Source organism: Pimephales promelas, chromosome 22 (genome assembly GCF_988280905.1).
Source record: "Pimephales promelas chromosome 22, fPimPro1.hap1.1, whole genome shotgun sequence".
NCBI lineage: Eukaryota > Metazoa > Chordata > Actinopteri > Cypriniformes > Leuciscidae > Pimephales > Pimephales promelas.
This window is the reverse complement of record NC_142790.1, coordinates 3,629,589-3,653,284: the sequence shown is the minus strand read 5'-3', so window position 1 is coordinate 3,653,284 and position 23,696 is coordinate 3,629,589. Positions and strand designations below refer to the sequence as shown.

Below are 23,696 nucleotides of genomic sequence, written 5' to 3'. Positions count from 1 at the left end.
GCTTTCAACTGCACACAACAGGAAAAGATGTCAGATCTTATCAAAGAAAGTCAGGTTGAACGCCATGAAGCGAGCCCCAGGGTGCTTTGCACGAGTTTGGAAACATCCCCGTAGGCTTGATTTCACCCCAAGGGCAACTTGGGCTTGAATTCTGTCGCTGTATGAGTCAAACTGGACCCACACTAAGATGAAGTGTTTGTGTATTTGCCTTCCTGCTGTTTCCTGGACTCCCCAGGCATGTGACCTCTTGGCCCGGGCTTGATTTATTCATTTGAAATCATTTAATCTGATGGGTTACATTTTGTCAAAACACTGTCTCATTAACCGTGGTCCATGCACTTTCTCGTTCGACCTATTGTACTGCCATGGGGCAGCAGAGTAAACACACACAGAGCAAAGCGCTTGTGCTAAGAGAGACTGTGGCCATGAATGCACGCTTTGTTCTAAGGTGTGCTGCTGTGGCCAAAAGACGATTAGCAATGTCTTGATTTACTCATGCAGATGGTCTGGTCCAATGGACGCTGATGGATTGCATTTGAGAAGGTCACGTTAGTTGGACTTTGGGCCTGTCTGCATGCTCTGGCCAGTTTGTTATCTTTCACGAGATGAAAACGTGGAATGAATCATTGTGTTTGACACGCCGGTTGATTCCCGTTCAGTGTGGCTTTACTGGCATCGGAAGATCGTCCCAGAGGTGCCGCTTGGTTTGGGGTTGTTGTTTATCCTACCTCTGCGGAAAGCTTTCGGTTTGGCTGTTTTCATGTGAATTTCATGTGACTTTTACCAGCAGGCATTGAGTCTGGAGTAGGGTTTGTCGGAATGGATGAATCGGCGTCTCTGCTGGGAGCACTGACCCGCAAAGTTCAACCTGAAGAATGTGTGGGCCTGATCTTTCGTTGAAAGATTTTCCATTAAACCGCTAATGTGCATATTGCACATTGTGATCCTGCCAAAGATTAGATGCAACTTCTAATGTATTAGTCATTGAGAAGCACATGTCTCTAATATTACCCTTAAGGCAAGACAAAACCATTGATTTTCATGCAATAGTCAATTTGGGGTCTTTTGGTTTCCATAACTTGTCTTCTTCCAGGCTAGTGGAAAGAAAACATGCATAATACCCATTTGAGTGTTCCTTTTATTGCACTTTATCTATTTGCTCCTGTAGATTTAAAGAACAACACATATAGATGTTGAAAAAAAAATACATAGATTGGAAAAAAAACAACGTTTGGCGTATGTAGACGCCGAGCCAGAAATCTCTTCTTCAGCGTCTACACACACCAAACGTTATTTTTTTCCTATCTATATTCTGAAGACCAAGGGGTTTGTAAATTTATCATTTTCTGAGAATTAGAGAACACAAAAGCATTAGCAAATTTAAATTGTCCTTCACCATGTCCCTTTAGGGGCTCCATAATTATCTGATTTATGAAGGGATTATGAGAGATCCAACATTCCTTCAAAAAAACTTTATCTCCAATATGTCAACAAAACGAAACAGTTTTGAATCTGGTGTTGAAATTTCGGTTCTGGAAATGTATCCAAATCAGTGCATATTTAATTAGATAATGCCTTATTTGCAACACATTGAAATATATATATATATACACATATGTGTATATGATACTGTATATGTATACACTCTAAAAAATGCTGGGTCATTTTAACCCAACTTTGGGTGAAATATGGACAAACCCAGCCATTGGGTTACATTTTTTTAATTGCATTTTTAACCCAACGTTTGGGTTTGTCCATATTTGACCCAAAGTTGGGTTAAAACGACCCAGCATTTTTAGAGTGTTTATGATATCTTTTAGTATTGTATGGCGATATCTTTTAGTAAATTGTTTTACTAAATGAATATGGATCCTTTTTCATATTTCCAGGGTTCCCAGAAGCGGAAGTCATCATAGTTGGGTAAACTTATGGGAGATGACAGCAAAATATAATTTTTGTATTTGCATTTGCTCTAAATGTAGAGCCCTCAGCCGTTGTATTAGAAACATTTTGTTATTCACTGCAAACATAGTGTTATGAATGTGTATTAATTTACAAAAAAACCAATATATATATATATATATATATATTAGGGCTGTGCAAAAATTAATTGCGATTAATCGCATCCAAAATAAAAGTCTGTGTTAACATAATATATTTGTGTGTGCTGTATATAATTATTTTGTATATATAAATATACACACATGCATGTATATATTTAAGAAAATGTGTTATTCATATATAAAATATTTATATTTATATAATATAGATTATGTATTTATATATATAAACAGAGTTTAAGCGCAAATAATTCTTAAATATATACATGCATGCATAGGTATTTATATATACAAAATAATTATATACAGTACACACAAATATATTATGTAAACACAGACTTTTATTTTGGATGCGATTAATCGCAATTAACTTTTGCACAGCCCTAATATATATTAAAAAATTACTAGATACCTGTGTAAACGTTTCATCACAGTCTGTGAAAAGGGTCCATTATGCCATCATCGTCCTCTTTTTTAGTTAAAAACCTGTATGACAAAAGTATAAGACTTTTGATTTACTACACTACTATAAATATACCATAATAAACTCCTGTTGTTTCTTGTTTCATTATGAGAAGTTGTGGTCAGTTGTGGACTTGTGAAGAAAAATATCTCCTTTTTTGTTTCACTGAAGAAAGTAAGCTATAGGTTTTTTAATAACATGAGGTTGAGAAAATAATGACTGTGCTTTTTTTTTTTCCGCGGGTGAACTATTCCTTTAAGTGGGCGAACCCTAGAGAAAATAAACATTAGATGCAGATTTGCAAGAAATACTGTTGCACTAGTTACACATTTTATCATATCAAAGTTTTCAATGTTGTCGTTCTGTTTATGTCCGTTGGTATGTGAGGTTTGTCTTTATTGCTTACACAGTTTATCTGGCAGTCTCTTCTGTATGCTTATTAAATCTCTATGTTTGCAGGGTTTCAAGACCAAAGATGGATATTTGGTTGTGGCAGCGGGAAATGACCAGCAATTTATGAAAGTGTGCAAAGTAAGCAGAGACCTTTTATTATGGACTCAAAATATGCATATTAATAAATCTACCCAAGCTTTATTTGTACATTTCAGTCACAGTCATATTTTATAGCTATATGCATTTGTTTTGACTGATGGGAAAAGGGTTCACAAAACGTGTCTGTTTGCCTAAGGTCCTGAGCATGAACGGTCTGGCCGAATGCCCCAAGTACAAAAGCAACCAGTTAAGAGTCCAGCACCGCAAAGAGCTGCTGCACATTCTGTCCGAGAGGTACGTCAACGTGAAATCAAAATTAAACCTGTGAGTAATGTGCACCATTCATCTGTGCACATTATTCCAGTCAGTAAATGTTTGAGGATAGCGTATTCATCAAAATGTATTAGCTTGCTCCACTTCACCACCTTTTTCGACTGATGTCACCTTCTTACTTGTATGGGCTAATCTACTTTAAAGGGTTAGTTCACCTTAATTCATGTCTATTCAAACCCATCAGACTTTCGTTCATCTTCAGAATACCAATGAAGATCTTTTTGATGAAATCTGAGAGATTTCTGTTCCTCCATTGACAGCTACTCAACTACCACTTTGATGCTTCAAAAAGTTAATAAAGAGATTGTGAAACTAATCCATATGAATTGAGCGATTTAGTCCAAATGTTCTGAAGAGACTCGATCGCTTTATGTGATGAACAGATTGAATTTAGGCTTTATTCACATACAAACTAGGGGTGTAAATCGGACAGTTAATCACGATACACGATACGATACAATACAATATCGATTCTGTTAGCCAGCGATACGATATTTGCCGATACCTCAAAAAATTATACGATACGATTACGATTCGATTCAGAGCTATATCAATCGATTAATCGATATTTAGATACTATGTGCCAAGTGTACACAACCAGTTACATTTATTAACTCACAATACATCCACAAATATATTACATGAAAGTTGAATTAAACTCTTTGAAAATTTACAAGTTGGAGATATGTTTGAACATTTACAAGTTGTTTGTTACAAGTTTAAAAAAAAAAAAACATGATGAAAACCAGTGTTGGGTGTAACTAATTACTAAGTAATTAGTTACTATAATTTAATTACTTTTCCCTTGAAAATGTAAAGTAAGGGATTACTCTTCATTTATCTGTAATTTAATTACAGTTACTTCTGATGTAATTGAGGTAAATACTGTGTATAGATCAATCCGATCTCACAGCGATTCGAATGCATTTTATGAGGTGTCTAAATATTACGACCGCACTCGAATTATTGTAAAATATGTATGAAAAAAGTTTGAGATCAGACATAAAACAATAGTGGGTTTAACATCAAAATGTATTGTCTGATGCTAAAAAGTATGTTTTTATAATGTAACCTTCTCCACCTTGGTCAGTTTAAGGATAATGCAATTTTATAGTATTTATTTGAAAGAATTAAAACAGATTCATGTCTATCCTTGTATTATTCAGCTGATTGAGATTGATATGGGATTTTTGAAAGTAATTAGTAATTAAAAGTAATTAAATACTTTTTAGAGCGAGTAATTAGTACAGTAATCTAATTACACTGTTGAAGAGGTAATTAGTAACTAGTAATTAATTACTTTTTTTGAGTAACTTACCCAACACTGATGAAAACGATCAAGAACGAAGTTATCTGTTTTTGCAAATGAATTCTTCTGTTATATTAAAGTTAATTGAAAGGATTTATATATATATATATATATATGCATGTGGCAAAAGCAGATAACTCCACATTTCATGTTTCAGAGATAAATAAGCAAAGTAATTGCTATGATACATAATAAAACTCTTGGTTAATCTGTAACTTTAATCTCCTCAGCTGACATAGACGACTGTTGTTGTGATTAACGTACACGCAATACAGAGAGCTTTTCACTCGCCACTAAAACGTGCTGTTTTAGAAAAATTATGTGAAAAAGTTTCAACTTTTATTTTCCTTTTACGAGCCAAAGTAGATATCACGGGTTCATCAAATTCGCTGAAATACATCCTCGATCACTTTTAGTCAGCTTTGACGAAACTCCTCTCAGCTAGCGCGTCTTTCAAAGTGACAAGCAGCCTTGTCACCTGACCTGAATACTGCGCTCTGATTTGTTAAAATAGACTTTGTCGCTTCTGCTGTAAAACCATAGACTGCGTCTAAAACAAACCCACGATGTCTTTACAGTGGAGAAAAGTGACATGAGGATGTGGAGTGTCAAAATAAAGGTACCGTATATCGATAGTTTATGTGTGGTAGTTTGATCGATGCATCGATCTACAGTATGTCGATGTATTGTTACACCCCTAATACAAACATTGATCAGTGAATATAAACAGAAACTCAACTGTATAAGCTCAAGAACAAAGCTCATTGGTTCTTGCTGAAGCTTAAACGTGATGCGTGACACGAGAATGAACCTCATTGGTTCTTGCCCGTCAAGCAAAGATGTTTGACCTTCCATTTAAAACAACTGATGTGTGTGTGTGTGTGTTGATTAATGTTTATATTTGATTAAAAGCCTAAATTAAATCTGTTCATCATATAAAGCGATCAAGTCTCTTCAGAAAATTTGGACTAAATCGCTTAATTCGTATGGATAAGTTTCACGATATCTTCATGAACGTTTAGTTGTGTAGATTGTCAATGGAGGGACAGAAATCTCTGATTTCATCAAAAATCTGAAGATGAACGAAAGAAGGTTTGGAACGACGTGAGGGTGAGTAAATGATGACAGAATATTTCATGAATGAATCTATAATTATCATTATATTTCTACCTGATAGTTTTAGTTTAGTTTGATTGTTGTTTGGCACAGGGACTGTTTTGAGGAAGTAAAAACACATACAGTATATTTATAATCTTACGAAGCCATAGGTCAGCTTTTTCTGAGAAAGTCCTTATATGCTAAAAAAAACCTGTTGCATCTTTACAATCTCAATCAAAAGTAAAATGAGTAATAAATACCATTTAATTGTCTTTAAATGTTCAAACATTTGATGTTGGGAACATTATTGGTTAGAGAAATAAATCTGCGAAGTTACAAACTAAAAATGTCCCTTTGTCTCTGCTACTTTTCTGCTATGGGCCGTCTGATGCATTTTGCGGTCAATGTGTGAGAACTGGAAAAAGCTTTCTGTTAAGAAGCTAAATTAATGTTTTTTGACATTGAAACATTTTGTTCCCACACGCTTTATACTTTTGTCAACAATGGGATTGCTGTGTACCGAAATACCTTAAAACGTCTGTAGAAAATTCAAAGGGCACATTCTGAGTGGGTGAATCAGCGTCAGTCACTGAAGACATGCTTTGTGAGGATTATGTTTATAAAATGAGAAACCTTATATGTTTGTATATTGCTAGAAAAAGAAGCCTGGATTAACTTTAATTATAGTGGGCATATTAAGTCAAATCTTTCAAAAGAGTGTTGGTGGTTTTACACAGTGCTGTTGTCCTGACAGAGAGAGGAAGTGGACACATATGACTTGCATTTGAGCTCTTGTTATCGTGTTTTCCAGCACCGCTCCCTTCTGTCCCTGTTCAAAGCTTCGTTCATGCCTCTGTCCTCCCTCAGGTTCATGGAGGACACGACCGGAGAGTGGTTGAGACGGTTCGAAGGCACCGGTGTCCCCTGTGGCCCTATCAACAGCATTCAGCAGGTGTTCTCCAACCCTCAGGTTAGTGTTGGGTCTGAAACTGATCTAAACCAGTGGGTTTGCTAAAGGACACGGATTTTTATATTGGACCTAAACTCGCTACAGACAAGTGTTTATGGCACAAAAGGAAACACAAATGTATTAATATTCTGGTTGTCAAGGCTAACCTGTCCATGTTGACGTTGCAGTTTGGCTGCTTCTGCAACATACCTAGAACATGACAACGTAACTTTATTTTGCCCCCCTAACTGCAATATGCACAATTATATGGTTCATTGCATTTTATTATTTATAATTATTATTATGTTATTTGTATACATTGTGCAACACTACATTGAAGCTACATATAAATAATAAAATAATATGATAAATAACATATTTATACATTTTACATGATTTAAATTTTATTATATATATATATATATATATATATATATATTTATTTTTAAATATAATTTAAATCATTTGTACATGTGTGCTTACTGCGCATAATTATGTTGTATATATAAATACACTTATGCACCAATATATTTAAGAAAAAAATATTAATTATATATATATATACAGTATATATATATATATATATATATTAGGGCATAAAATAGAATAATAAACTATATATTTTTGGTTATAGTTTACAATAAGGTTGGATTAGTTAATGTTACATTAGTAATGCATTATATTATGTATTGTACAATATATTAGCCGTATACATGTTATTTATATATAAAATATTAATATTTATATATATAATATAAATTATGTATAAATATACATACAATATATACATGCACAGCACACACACACACTTATATTATGTAAATACAAACATTTATTTTGGATGCGAATAATCGGGACTAATCGTTGCCCAGCATTAATATATATATATATATATATATATATTAGGGCATAAAATATAATAATAAACTATATATTTTTGGTTATGAATAATGCTGTAGCATATGTTGAAACATAAATGGAACCTTTAAAGTGTTAAGAATCCATCCCTCCATCCATCCATCCCTCCATCCATCCCTCCATCCATCCATCCCTCCATCCATCCCTCCATCCATCCATCCATCCCTCCATCCATCCCTCCATCCATCCCTCCATCCATCCATCCCTCCATCCATCCCTCCATCCATCCATCCATCCATCCATTGATCCATCCATCCATCCCTCCCTCCATCCCTCCATCCACCCATCCATCCCTCCATCCCTCCATCCACCCATCCATCCATCCCTCCATCCCTCCATCCATCCATACCTCCCTCCATCCATCCATCCATCCATGCATCCATCCATCCATCTACTTATTGCCAAAGCGAATTTAACTATGTAATACTGAATATACGTTAGAATGTTTTGTTTTTGTCTACTTGGCGAGTTTTTAGTGGAAAAGTTTCTAGCTTAACTATTGTTGTCATGCTACTGAAAATTGTACAGTAGTTAAGTTAGTTGCATTGCCTGTTATCTGCTTAGTAACTCCCCTGGGTAATAGATCGTCTAGTAATATCTACAACATCATGCAGTTGTGAACAACAAGCGTCCATTATTATTGCCGGGATCAGCAAAACTTGCTTAGTTACAAAACAAGAGTCAAGAACATTTCTTTGATCCACATCAGTAGCTAATAAAGTGAAAAGTGAAACACTATCATATGTACAGGCCCCTAGAGCAAGGAATTTAACACTGCTGGAATTTGAACCCGTTTTTGTACACCAAAGATGCAGAAGTTTCCTTCCACACATACACACACACACTGTTTAATTCCTACCACATGTTGGTACAGCGAGTGCTTGCACTTAAAGGTCCCATCAGCGTGTGGAGGCTCGATCGCATCAAATGATCGGAGTTATGAGATATTGTTTTTGTCTTTGGGGATTTGAAACACTCATTGAAGTTCCAGTGAGGCGATCATCAATAATTCATGTTTTCTATGTGGTTTGCTATATTTAGCCTCTTTACTCAAAGAATTTGAAAACATATTACTCATTCATAGTTGTCTAATCGAAGGCATTTCAACGTTTCGGCAGTTTTTTACAACAAGAGAACAAATATATTTGTGTTAGATTACTAGAACATACACATTTCTCTCAACAAACTGACACAGTACCACAATGCATTATAATATTGTCATCAAAAATGCAAATCAACCTCAAAAGTGCCTGTAGTTGTACATACACTTAATTCCATCCTTATTGTTTGCAATCAATAAAATAATATTGTAGCCTGTTATACTATGATAAGGTCTACACTATATGTCGCCTTGGCTACGGCAGTTCATTTGAACGAATGCGTCAATAGAGCCGCCATCTTGGAACAGGGGAGCCTCTCCACTTTAAAGAGTAACTAAACACTTAACCAACTTTTTTTAGTTAATGATCTGTAAGAATGGATCTTTATTAATACCAGTCATTGATTCCAGTAACTTTTTTGGCATTTGTTTATAAAGTGTTCTATTTCTACAATATATGATGTAAAAACGTCTTAGTGCTGCCCTCTTCAGGTTGAACGGTGGCTACTGCAGTTGAATTTTCCTATTGGATGTTTGCGGTGGTGCGTGACACAGCGGTTGTTGGTGACGTAGGCACGTTTCATACAAAGAGATGCGTCTCAGGTGCACGCCCCCCTCCGCTGGGCTCCGCCTACTTTTCCAGCATTTTTCAAATATTGCCAGTGGGTGGAGTCAGGCTCTGACCAGGGGTTTAGTTACCCTTTTAATGTATCAGCGTTAGACGAAGGTCTAAAGGAAATAAAATCACCATAAATCATCATGAATATGATGTTCTCGTTTTTTTTTTTTTTTTTTTTGGTTCGTTCCAGCGGTCAGATATGTATTTATCATTGATTCCAGGAAAAATAAATAAATAATTTTATTTTTTTTTTAATAATTTTTTTAGTTCAGATTTCATTCGTGTGAACATCATACACAACACAAAAGTCCGCCACCATCAATTAATTTGAATACACCGTAGATTGTCAATAATTTGTATAGACCATTTCACAAGATGTAAACAACACTGGTCCAGAAGCACTTCCTGTTTCAGTTTTTTAACACTACATAAAAGCTGGGATAAAATACAACCAACAGAACATATAAAACTGAATCAAAAAGTTAAACAAACATCTTTAAGATGTTTTCTTTACATGTAAAATAAAGAAAACAGTTACAAACCGAAACAGGAAGTGCTTCTGGACCAGTGTTGTTTACATCTTGCAAAATGGTCTATAATCAGTATACAGTACACCGCAATCAATGTGCCGCTCTGAGCTTAACTGTGTCAAAACAGCTTCATGTCTGTTTTGACATATAGATCAACCAGACCCCATTTAATTATTGTATATTTAAGTTGTCAATCATTGTCAGTGTACTACTTTGCTATTTAATATATGATCTTACAGTATACCAGGGTCATTCCCCCTGGAGTAGCATGAGGTTACTGTAAGTGCCTTGTTTAAGAGCAAAATAATTGTTTTACTCTGGTACAACCTTTCAGTTACAAGCCGTCCATTTAACTAATCGTATCACAACCACAATATCAATAGTATAACAATAATGTCATACAATTTGATAACATATTTGTTATTTTGTACGAATTTTTGACTTAAAAAAGTCTCAGCATTCAGTGTTTTTACAACTGTAAATCTGGTTCGTTCATCTCCAATGACTTTTTGCAAGCAATGTGTCCATTTGAAGACATATTGAACATCCTGCGTCCTTATCGTCTCGAGTTTCACGAGAACAAATTGCGTTCTGGTGAACTTTTGACAGCCGAAGCTGCCGATTCCATCTGGTGATCATATCTGTCAAGAGGACAACACAAATCTGTTAGCCATTGCTCCTTCTGACCGAACGGCGAAACCAAAAACATCCAGCGTTCACTGGAGAAATCAGCAGTAGCTGCAAGGGCACAGAGGAAATTATCCGACAGACGTGAAGAGCGAGCTAAGGAGATGATTCAGGAGAAGGGACAGCTGCATATGTACAGGACAGAAAACCAGATGGAGAGGATATGGATGGGGAGGTTCGTATTAGAGCAAGATCGAGTGGGTGATATTAAGACTTAGTGGACGAGGAGGAGCGCTACGACTAGACAAATGAGGAAAGCAGATGGAATGTGGGTAGGGCAGTCAATGAAACTCACGTAGGTCATGTGACCTGATGAACTGATGTAGGAGGTGAACACTTCTGACCAGCGATGGAAACTAAACCTGCTCAATAAATCTGCCATTGTTCGGATGACCTTCATCCATAACTTTGGCTTGTTGAAACACTATAAGTCAGTGTTCTTGCTTCTTCATGCATAACTTAAACCCTTCCTGTTTTTCTTGTCATTTTCCTCTTGTGAAGCTAGAGAATTTACAAAGTTAGCACACGCATTACTCAGGACTCCTCGACTCTCAGGCACGTCGGCCTCCCCCGGAGCCCGGTGGGGATGTTTGCATTTGAATATAATTTCAACAACTGTGAACATTTAAGTGCTCACAGGCACTTTTGTTCTCACTTGATTGTGATATTACACAAACAAACAATGTTCTACATCAATGGAAGCTGATCAACCACACAGATCTTGGTCTTCCAAATGGGATTTGAAGTCGGTTTTCTGAGTATTGAAGAAATTATCCTGGCATGCACAGATGAGAACTTCTGGTTGAGCCTCTCATTATTTTCATCTTCCATTGGTCCTTTGAAGCATGTTTGGGTTTTGGTAAAATGACTACAGCTTAATTTATAACCCATTGAACGTAGGGGGGAAATGAGCAGCGAAAGTGTTGTTTGGCGTTTCAGACTGTCTGTGTTTTGAGTTTCCGTCGTCATTTTGGTTTTTTGACGGACCTTTTCTTTTGGTTCCCTGTCTTCCAACAAGTGAAGAATTGAACCATTCGAACGTTTTTTATGGCCCCATTTCGTTTCCAGTGACGTTTGCTTGACATCCATTGACGTGTTCCTCTATGTTCCCCAGGCTCGCAGGATCAGGTTGCTTACACTTCATTTTCAAAAATCACTTCCGTGAAAGTCGGGTTATGTTTTGGTCTGGAGCTATTGGCCGTCAGTCTTGGTGTCTGAATGTAGCAAAAACGCAGAGGTTATCGCCCGCTGAGCCACACACCTGGATTTAGTCCGGTGAATTATTAATATTAATATTGGATATTTCCAGAGCATCATTCCAGTCGTATCAGGTGCCAGGCACAGATGTTGGACTTGGACAAAATGGCTCCCAGATGTGAGCATGGTTGAATGCTGAGTATTCACACGGATGAAAAAAAACAAAAGACAAAAAGGAAGGAGAAGAATTTCTGGAGAAGAGTCAACTCCTTTTTTGAGCTTCCAAGTCGAACTGAATAACTGGATGTTATTGTTTTGTTTGAGTGCGTGCATGTGTGAATGAAACCTTGTTTATCTGAATCTTGTTTGAACTGCATAATCAGTCTAAGCCTGAGTTTGTTCCAAGTATCCATGCAGGGCTCAGAGTGAAATCCACACCGCCCTGATCTCCAGGTTGTTGTGACTTATGAGGTCAAGCTATCATCCTTTTGAAAAATTATTTTTGGAATTGCTCTTCCTTTTTTTCCAACACTACAACTACATGACTGCTAAACCACGTTGAAAGCTTCAATCTGTATCATTTAACTTTGTCCATTTTTCGCCTTATGCATGCCAAAACTCATAATTCCACATATAGGATAAAAAGATATCGGGTCTTAAAGGAACACTCCGACTTTTTGGGACTTTAGCCTATTCACCTTACCCCCCAGAGTTAGATAAGTCCATACATACCTTTTTCATCTCCGTGCGTGCTATAAGTCTGTTTGACGCACCCACCGCTAGCCTAGCTTAGCACAAAGACTCGATGTGACTGGTTGCAGCTTTCATACTGATCCAAATGAGTGGCAAAATAACGCAAACGTTTTCCTATTTACATGTTGTGATTTGTATAGTCACATAATGTACAAATAACAAAGTCAAATGAGACACAGACATCTTTTAACCGTATACAACCTGGGAACTATTCTCTGAAGGCGAAGCACTGCTACTTTGACGGCGTAATAACCGCATCACCGGAGACACGCCGTGGTTAGGAGCGGAGAGTTCGCTCGGTGTTTGGGTAATAGAGTCAGCAATTTATAAATAGTAAAAGCGTAGTTTAGAGTCATGGGTTTTCGCTCTATTGTAAATAGCTGCGACTGTAAACAGGGGAGGTAACCATGTTTCACAGAATTCCAACTAAAAACGCTGACTGGTTGAAGAAATGGCTAACTTACTCTGGATATTTATCCAAACACACCTAAGATTATCAAGGGACATTATGTTTGCTCGGTACATTTCAATGAGGACGACTATTTTGAAAAAATGGAATTTGCCACACGGACCATAATGTGCTGAAGGATACGGCCATCCCATCGATAGCACAGACAGGACAAGTGGATCACCTGCGGCTGAGGTAAATGTTTTTAGATGACCTACTGTAACAGTGCCATTAGCCAGAGCTAATGTAACGTTAGTGACACTATTATATGATTAGGGTATGAATATGTTTTTATATTGATGCGGTGCAAACGCGCTTGGGAAAAAAAAACGAGCGCGTTGAATTTGCAACCTGCGCGCGGCGCGCCTAGTAGCCTAAATTTGAAATAACCATGGAAATAACGAACTTGAGCGTGCAAAAGGGTACGATAGGCTGTGAGTTCATTGTGCAAAAACAATTTGTGCTATTACTTTCCCCTTATTCTATCCTATAGTAATGCAATACTGTATATTATATAGGCAAATGTATTTACTGTTGAATACATTTGGTTCAGCTAATAAATTGCATTTAAAATATATTGATTCCTGTAATAATAATTATTTATTCATGTGATATTTATAAATCTGGGTGCGTTTTTGGTTGGAAATCAATGAAACATGGTACTGTATTACCTGGTCTCCCCTGTTTATTGTCACAGCTCATACAATAAAGCAAACACCCATGATAAACTTTGCTTTTCTATCTAACGTTAGTAATTGCTGACTCTTTATTCCAACGCTGAGCGAAGCGAACTCTCTGCTGTGATTGTTGTCACTCTGCCCAAGTAGCAGTGCTTCCCATGCTTGAAAATATAGTATTTATACGGTCAAAAGATGTCTGTGTCTCATATGGCCTTGATATTTGCACACTCTGTGACTATACAAACCACAACATGTAAATAGGAAAACGTTTGCGTTATTTTGTCACTCATTTGGATTAGTATGAAAGCTGCAACCATTCACATCCAGTCTTTGTGCTAAGCTAGGCTAGCGGTGGGTGCGTCAAACAGACTTATAGCACGCACGGAGATGAAAAAGGTATGTATGGACTTATCTAACTCTGGGGGGTAAGGGCTAAAGTCCCAAAAAGTCGGAGTGTTCCTTTAAACTTCTGGGGGCCCGAAGCAAAACTTCGTACAGGGGCCCCTATCAGTGCTTTCATAACAAAACGAGCGATTTTCTTTTAGAGCGATTTCACTTTAGTTGTTGGTTACAGTCAAAAAGGTCAAGATCTTTGAGATGGAGTGGGCCAAAAATCACTATTTTAAGGAGGGATACGTAGTTTCATTTTATTACCGATATTAGTTCTAAGAAAGAAAAAAAACACATCTGATGTGTGCCTCTATTACTTAAATGGCCATGGGACTTCAAAGTGTATTGTATTTGTGAAAAGGGCCAAGAAACCACAAACACTCAATGAATTTTATGAATGGGAATGAATGTAATGCCTTAAGGACGACATTAGTTGCTGACAAAAAAAATGAAGTGGAAAAAACGAATGAGGACCTTTTGTTTTCCTGCAATATGTCTCTCAATGAGTGGATGTGAACATGGAGTAAACCAGCTGCACACAATAACTGATAATTACCGACCTTGGTGTTGTCTCACAGCAGAGTTTTCCACCAAATGTTTACAAGTAAAGGGATGTTTCCGGGCCCCGTGGACCTTCAAATGCACTCAAATGAGTGTAGAGCCAAGCAGTGGAGCTTAAACAGATGTTGCAAGGAGCAATGCAGCAGGTCACAGAGGTCCTACAGTCTCCTGTTGAGGTCCAAGACTCTTGCTACAGTAATTGGTCTAGTCACGTGAGAAGGTCCAGGAAGGTTGAATTGTCTCGGTCACTGTAGTGTGTGAGTAATGGAGGTTTTCTCTGAAAGCGTATACTTCAGTTGTACTTTCCTGGCTGAATACTCGAGGATCTTTGCCATTGTTATGGCCTTGGGCCCTTGTGAAAATGACAGACCCGTGTACTGTAACTAGATAGGCTCGGCACACACACGCTGCTTGGAACGTAGTGCACATGATGAACTTCATTCCTTACTAACTGTTTTGCTCCTCGTGGATCTTGTATTTACAATGAATGAGCACAGAAACAGTTGAAGAGAAGTTCACTGCTGTTTTTTTTTTGGTGGGAGGAAAACCATTGGAAAATTTGAGTAACCTCAAAAGCCCTTAGTATTTTTGTGACTGACTCATTCAGTTGAGTATGGAATTGTGATCTGGAAAAGATAGATTGACAAGCTGATGGACCCTTGTAATGAGGAGCGTAGGGTAAGCTGTGCCACCTTTTGAACCTTTTCAGTCAGGATTTCGCCCATAGGACTGTAACTGCTCTCCTTCTGGTGGTTAATGACAGTATTTTGTCCATGGATTCATAGTTAATAAACATCTTGATGCTTCTCGATCTAAGCGCTGCATCTGACACAGTCTGCCATGAAATACTGATCTCTCGATATCGGCATCACAGGTTCAGCTCTTTCCTGGCTCATTTCCTATATCAGCTACAGAAATTATTATCACTTTACAAGGATATAAATCTGCCACTGCTCTGCTTTCACAGGGTGTTCCTCAAGGTTCAATTCTTGGTCCAATACTGTTCCTCATCTATATACACTGACCTAATGGATTATTAGGAACACCATACCAATACTATGTTTGACCCCCTTTCACCTTCAGAACTGCCTTAATTCTACGTGGCATTGATTCAACAAGGTGTTGAAAGCATTCTTTAGAAATGTTGGCCCATATTGATAGGATAGCATCTTGCAGTTGATGGAGATTTGTGGGATGAACATCCAGGACACGAAGCTCCCGTTCCACCACATCCCAAAAATGCTCTGTTGAGTTGAGATCTGGTGTCATTTTCATGTTCAAGAAACCAATTTGAAATGATTCGAGCTTTGTGACATGGTGCATTATCCTGCTGGAAGTAGCCATCAGAGGATGGGGACATGGTGGCCATAAAGGGATGGACATGGTCAGAAACAATGCTCAGGTTGGCCGTGGCATTTAAACGATGCCCAATTGTCACTAAGGGGCCTAAAGTTTGCCAAGAAAACATCCCCCACACCATTACACCACCACCAGCTGCACAGTGGGAACAGCGGTGGGGTCTTCTGCTGTTGTAGCCCATCCGCCTCAAGGTTGTGTGTGTTGTGTCTTCTTCACAAATGCTTTGCTGCATACCTCGGTTGTAACGAGTGGTTATTTCAGTCAAAGTTGCTCTTCTATCAGCTTGAATCAGTCGGCCCATTCTCCTCTGACCTCTCGCATCAACAAGGCATTTTGGCCCACAGGACTGCCGCATACTGGATGTTTTTCCCTTTTCACACCATTCTTTGTAAACTCTAGAAATGGTTGTGCCTGAAAATCCCAGTAACTGAGCAGATTGTGAAATACTCAGACACCAACAACCATGCCACGCTCAAAATTGCTTAAAGCATTAGTTCACTTTTGAAAAAAACTTTTGCTGATAATTTACTCACCCCCATGTCATCCAAGATGTCCATGTCTTTCTTTCCTCAGTTGAAAAGAAATTAAGGTTTTTGATGAAAACATTCCAGGATTTTTCTCCATATAATGGACTTACATGGGAACCAGACGGTCTGAGGTCCAAACGACGACGAATAAGGGTCTTATCATGCGAAATGATCGGTTATTTCAAAACTTATTCCAAAAATGTAACTTTTCTAAGGACAAATGCTAGCCTTGCTCTATTCTGTGAGGCGCGTTTGCAATGTCATATAATACGTAATTACGTTCAAAAGGTCACGGCCACGGGCGACGTAGCCGGAAGTACAGAGTCAGAGTGTTTAGAAGTTGAACGCATAGGTTGAACGTGCAAACTAACTCAAACGCTGTTTACAAAAAAGAAATTAAAAGGTAAAACAACGATGTCGGACGATTTTGATTCTGTACTTACGGCTACATCGCCCGTGGCCTTTTGAACATAATTACGTATTACGTGACGTTACAAACGCGCCTCACCGAATAGAGCAAGGCTAGCATTTGTCCTTAGAAAAGTTACATTTTTGGAATAAGTTTTGAAATAACCGATCGTTTCGCATGATAAGACCCTTATTCGTCGTCTGGTGTCGTTTAAAGACATTTGAAGCTGCATCTGAAACTGTTATTAACTGTCGTTTGGACCTCGGACCGTCTGGTTCCCATGTAAGTCCATTATATGGAGAAAAATCCTGGAATGTTTTCATCAAAAACCTTAATTTCTTTTTGACTGAGGAAAGAAAGACATGGACATCTTGGATGACATGGGGGTGAGTAAATTATCAGCAAAAGTTTTTTCAAAAGTGAACTAATCCTTTAAATCACCTTTCTTTCCCATTCTGACATTCAGTTTGGAGTTCAGGAGATTGTCTTGACCAGGACCACACCCCTAAATGCATTGAAGCAACTGCCAGATTGGTTGATTAGATAATTGCATTTATGAGAAATTGAACAGGTGTTCCTAATAATCATTTAGGTGAGTGTGTATATATATATATATATATATATATATATATATATGTATATTGGTAATATCTATTTCTCATCACAACAGGAACAGTAACTGAATGCCAAAAGAGGATTGTCAGTTTACTTTAGTTTTGCAGTCAATAAATGTCAAGAACATAACCTAGATGACACTTCTATGGGATGTTGGTTTATGGTTGCTGGTATTGCTCTTGGACAGTTCTGTAGCAAGAATAAACGGGTAATCCAGGGGTAACAAAAATTATTGTAGCCTTTGTGTGAATGTCAGGGAAAGGACTGGTGTAAATTACAGTGTGAATTCCCAAGCCTCTGATTTTCCCATGGTCTTCTTCCAAAGTCCACCCATCTTTGATATTTTTGTATAGAGTAACCATCTGTGGGATAAAGAAAAAAACCCAGTTGATTTACAAATTCCGCTGATACGTAAAAGGAAGTATAAATTGAAGTAATTGCAAAGCTGCTGAAGTCAGTCAAACAAGATGTACTAATTTATTTTCTCAGAAAATATTTCGTGGAAGATTCGCATATTCGTCTGCTTCCACAACCACAACTCTTTGTCCTTGGCAGCCCTTAATATCACGTCAAATGCTTTTTTTTTTTTTGGTAATGCTTCATTGGCACATCTTGGAGGAAGTTCTAGCATCTACAACAGAACGGTGTGTGCTTGCTGAATGTTATATTCAGTCTGTTTGCTCTGTTTGTCCTGACAGTAAACTACGTTCTCCCATCCTTCTCCTTTCATCTCTCTGAGTCACTGTGCCATACCGTTTGACCAGCCAGTGGACTGTTTGCTTTGTTTCGTTGGGATTAAACTCCGCGGGAGCAGAGTGATGAAAGGGAAGAGCGTGATTGTGGTGCATTTTTCACATGAACAGTGCAATGGGATCCACCGGGTGGTCATAGTCAATTAAACTAAACAGCTGTTGACTGGAGTGGGCTTCACTAAAAGTGAATTCTACAAGTGGACATCTGGTCTGCATTAAAGTACTAGCACAAAAGTTAAACTAAGCAGCATTCGTAGCTGTACTGAGCAAATACGCTTCCGAATGAATGCACCTCCAAATGAGGATCAGAGGAATGAATTGAAATGAAAATCAATGTGGTGATTCATATGGTTGAATCACTTCACTGGGGGTGGCCTGATCGCATGACTTACGGATAGACTGACCTTTCACACATACAAATATGTTATTGTGTAAAGAAAATGATGTCATTCCAAACCTCTTAATATGATTTTGTCTCTGGAACAAAAAGGTGTGATTCTACATCTCATCTTTATAAAGTTATGTGATAGATTTGTGTAATGAACAACTGAAATGCAACTTATTTTCTCTTCGATTGATCATGAAGGTCTTTATGCAGCTCTCAAAACAATGCACAATATTTTAATGCAAGTTATCCATTGTTACGCCCCGTGGCTCAAAAGGGACGCAACAAAATTGGGACACACGAAAAAGCTTAACTTTTAAAGAAATTATTTATTAACACAAAGGAAATTATACAAAACTGTGTAATGTAGCAGTCAGATATCAGTAGTGTCATGCTAGGTGAATGTGTGGCAATGTAATGTGCTGTAGTGTTGTGATGCATGCAAAATAAACAATAATCAAAGCAATAGCATCAAATCAAATGGGTCGCCCGCTTCTGCCACTTTGTCTTGCTTCTCTTAAAAGGGAAAAAGGGAAGTTGGCCACAGGTGTCCCCCATGCAATCAGGTAGTGGGCGGAGAAATCCATCCAAAACAGATGAAACCCACAATAAAGACGCAGGGCGTCACACTCCTCCCCTTAAAACAGGGGTCTACCAAGAATCCCTGCAAACAGACAAGACAAATTAAGCCAAAAGTAAGCCCAATAACTTCCAAGAAGCTAAGGACCAAGGACAGCAGCCAGGGCAAGAAGAAAAAAAAACAAAAACAAAACAAATTACACTACACAATAAACATCATTCATAGGGCCCGTGACAGAGCGTCTGCCACAACATTCTCAGACCCTCTGATGTGCCTAATATCAAGGCAATAGGCCTGGAGAAACAAGGACCAACGAATCAGCCTTTGGTTCGGGCAGTGAAGAGAGTTCAAAAACGTCAGGGGGTTATGGTCGGTATAAATGACAAGAGGTTGACTTGATCCAACATAGATGTCAAAATGTTGTAATGCCCAAATCAACGCCAAAGCCTCTTTTTCCACCACAGAATAATTAAGTTGGTATGAATTAAACTTGCATGAAAAGAAACTGACAGGCCGAACCACCCCCTGCTCATCAGCCTGTTGGAGAACAGCTCCAGCTCCAACCTTACTCGCATCAACCTGCAAAGAGAATGGCCTTTCAAAACAAGGAGCAGAGAGGACAGAAGATGAACACAACAGAGATTTAACATTCTCAAAAGCTAGCACACAATTTGATGACCATATGAACTTTGACTTGGCTTTTAAAAGATCGGTAAGTGGTGCGACAACTGATGAAAAGTTACGACAAAAAGAACGGTAGTAACCCACTAAACCCAAAAAGCGCATAAGCTCTTTTTTAGTAGTAGGCGCAGGATACTCTTGAACAGCCCTCTGTACTTAAAGCAGAAAACGCTAGCTGCGCTTTACCCACTAACACACTCTGCAACAACAAAACACAGTTTGCTTTAGACCAACCTTGTAACTCAGCGATACGTTCAAACATAGTAAAAAAAACATCCGGATCAGCCTCGTTAAATTTAGGAACAAGTTTTAAACTTTGATTCAGCGAAAAATTCCCACGCGCACCAGGTGAATCACCATCAACTTTACCTTCATCAATGAGCTTCAGTTTTAAATAGTCCACTTCCAATTTTGCCTTTTCCAATTCAATTCTACCCTGCTCAGACTTTTGCTTTAGTTTCTCATGTTCCATTTGTAACAATAACAACTCTTTTTGTTGGTCAAAAGTTAAAACAGACTGTGCAGTCAAACTCTGTTCGTGCTCACCACTTTTACTCATTTCGGCGATCAAAATTCTCTTGCCAATTAATTTATCTTTTAACTCAGTTCTAATACTACTTTCTTTTATTCTCTTATCGCTAAGTTTTATTTCGTAATATTCCGCGATTTTTAAAAGTGTATCTTTTGTGCATTTATTTATCAGAACGTGACAAGGCGATTTAACAAATGTTTCAACATCAGCCATTAACAAATAAATCAAAGACTGAAAGAAACCGATGTGCAAAAAGATACTTGGAATTTTACCCACTATCTAACTCTTCAGGATAAGTCTATCTACCTACCTAAAGCCTAGTCTTCATGCGGATACTGGCGGGGGGAAATTATGCACGCAAGCCCAGTGGGTGGAACAGCAACTGGTCAAACCAGCGTCAATTCTCAACACCATGGATGTGCTCCCGAGACAAGTAGCTACTACCCGCGTTCACCACAACACTACAAAAACAACAAAACCCGACATGTCTCAAAGGAAACACATCGCTAATCCTAGCAGGGAAAAACTCCAAGTTAAAACAACAAATTTGCACAAAGGCAACTTACCAGTCGATGAGTTCAAACGACGACCAAACAAACGCACCAAACGCTTTCGGGTGTCCCAATCAAATCGTGTTCAAATGAATCGAAAACAAAACACGATGAAACGAACGAAAACAATCAAATATTTTCCAACCACTGACCAAATATCAAACAAAGGCAAAATATTGCTATGACGACGAGGACGAGCCCCCATTTGTTACGCCCCGTGGCTCAAAAGGGACGCAACAAAATTGGGACACACGAAAAAGCTTAACTTTTAAAGAAATTATTTATTAACACAAAGGAAATTATACAAAACTGTGTAATGTAGCAGTCAGATATCAGTAGTGTCATGCTAGGTGAATGTGTGGCAATGTAATGTGCTGTAGTGTTGTGATGCATGCAAAATAAACAATAATCAAAGCAATAGCATCAAATCAAATGGGTCGCCCGCTTCTGCCACTTTGTCTTGCTTCTCTTAAAAGGGAAAAAGGGAAGTTGGCCACAGGTGTCCCCCATGCAATCAGGTAGTGGGCGGAGAAATCCATCCAAAACAGATGAAACCCACAATAAAGACGCAGGGCGTCACATCCATCAATAACATCAAGCATCATTGGTTATTGCCTTGTGACCAACCTGCGGTATTGCAACAAATCTATACAACATATAGATGTGTGTGTGTGTGTTTCAATATAAAAATAACAGCATGCAGGTTTGGAACAACATAAGTGAACTATTATAGAACCCATTATAGTCAGTGATGCTGTCTACACTGGTTGTGGTTTGACGCAAAGTGATACAACAAATACCCGACGGTATACTGATGACCTGTTAAATTTCTGACGTACTTCACACAGATGTATGATTTTGGTGCTTATTGTGCTTGTTTTAAACACTGATATAGGGTGTCCAGGTATTTCACAGGTCTATAGTTCAGTCTTATCACATTTCTGACTTATTTCCAGTGCTCAATAAAAGTGTATTTAAAGAGCACCTATCATGGATTTTTGAAAATGACTGTTCATGTAGTGTGTAATATAGCTCTAAGGGAATGAAAACATCCTGCAAAGATTTATATCTGAAAGTGCACCGTATATAAAGTTATTGTCTTTCAAAAGTGAGCGTCGACTCTGAGTCTATGAAATGAATTGTTTTTGAAACGAGTCATTAGCTGTTACATCATGACGTAGCGAGGTCATTGGCCTCTCCCAACAACTGCGCGTGCAGACTTGAAGTGACGTCTAGAACACATTCAAAAACTTCAGCTGAATCGCATCATGTCGAGAAGACGCTGTGTTTTACATTGCAAAGACAGTTCAGCCACTTGTTTCCATTGTCCAGGGACGAGCATGTGAAGAATCAGTGGTCAGAGTTCATATTTGCAACAGTATAGCCCGAACCTTGTGTTCTCATCATTTTAATGACAAATCATTCGCAAGCCGGTTGTTCCTGAAGGAGGGCTCAGTATCCAGTGTATATGGATCAGGTTGGTCCTCCTCCGAATCACAATCTGTAAGTAATATTAATAATGTTTGCTGTTATGTTTTCTGTAGCATGCACAATATAGTTATATTGTGTTTTGTGTGTTGTGTACACTCCGCACAGCTTCAAAGAGGGGTAAAGTTAGTTTTGTTTTTGATATTCACCAGACATTCATTGAAAAATGGCAATTACCTCCTAAACGATTTAGCCAAATCTGACTTCGCTCTATATAATAAGCACTGCCCCTCAAAAGCCACCGCAATGTGAGTTTCGTGGGGAAAGCTCGCTCTTGATGGAGACGCGAGTAAGGGACCGTGTGGAAAGTGCACTTTTTCTGACACGTTTGTTCAAACACTATATTCAATTTTCAAGACAAGCTATAATCCTGGTTATGGGCGTTCCGTTGCCGACAGTCTCTGCCTACGGTTTACCAATAACAACTGACTGGGTCGCCGCAGATTCGCGTCAGTCAAAGGAGGTGTTTGGGAAAATGAATCGTCGAACGAATCATTTGGGAGTCGTTGAGCAAATCAGTTAAAAATAAATGCATATTATAAAACAAATAAAGTGTTTTTTATCCTTGCATGCACGTTAAACTGTTTTTGGGAACTCCTAAAACAAAAATAGGAACATTTCAAATGCTATGTTTAAAACAATAAGGATGTTTGTCAGAACGGTAGTCTGGGGTTTAGCACACAAGCTCACAAAAACGCATCGAGCTGTAGTCAGTCCCTCCAGAAAAACGCGATTATGCGATCGCTGAATTCAATGCAAAATCAGCCAAAGTCCGCATATTTATGCGGGGGCCGCATTTTTTCAAATACGCCGCACTTTCGCCGCATAAATTGCCGATTTCCGTGCAAAATATGCGGGGTTTGCATAATTTCATAATCCTCGCATTTTCGTTGCAAAAAAAGTCACATATATCTTAGCAGAAAGTTGAAAAATGTTGCGTTTGCTTCACACAAGAGCAGCCATTTCCCCCTGTTTCCATGGGAACGTTATGAAGTGACGCAATTACGCGACGCCGGACAGACTCACGGAGGCGATTGACATCTCACAAATCGAACTCGTATAACTGTCTCACACGTTCTACCGTCACATCGTTACTTAATAAACAACATAAGATAAAAGAAGTAGCATCAAACAGAAATTACCCGCACACATGGGGTGTTCGAGGCGCACATATATAATAACACTGCAGAGAGTTCAACAGGGAGCGCGCAGCTCTTAAAGGGGCCACACC

At 38.3% G+C, this 23,696-nt stretch overlaps 1 protein-coding gene across 11 annotated transcripts in view; it reads left to right on the top strand.

The window, feature by feature from the left end:
* sugct (succinyl-CoA:glutarate-CoA transferase) overlaps positions 1 to 23,696 on the top strand; it is a 339,439-nt gene that overhangs the window by 99,441 nt on the left and 216,302 nt on the right. For all 11 annotated transcript variants that reach the window (XR_016149389.1, XR_016149391.1, XR_016149390.1 and 8 more), the window contains 3 exons: positions 2,983 to 3,054; positions 3,212 to 3,309; positions 6,623 to 6,725. Coding sequence is in view for 7 of the 11 variants with exons in the window: in XM_089125901.1 (XP_088982027.1) it covers positions 2,983 to 3,054; positions 3,212 to 3,309; positions 6,623 to 6,725 (273 nt within the window). In the remaining 4 variants the exon portion in view is untranslated. The remainder of the gene's footprint in view (positions 1 to 2,982; positions 3,055 to 3,211; positions 3,310 to 6,622; positions 6,726 to 23,696) is intronic.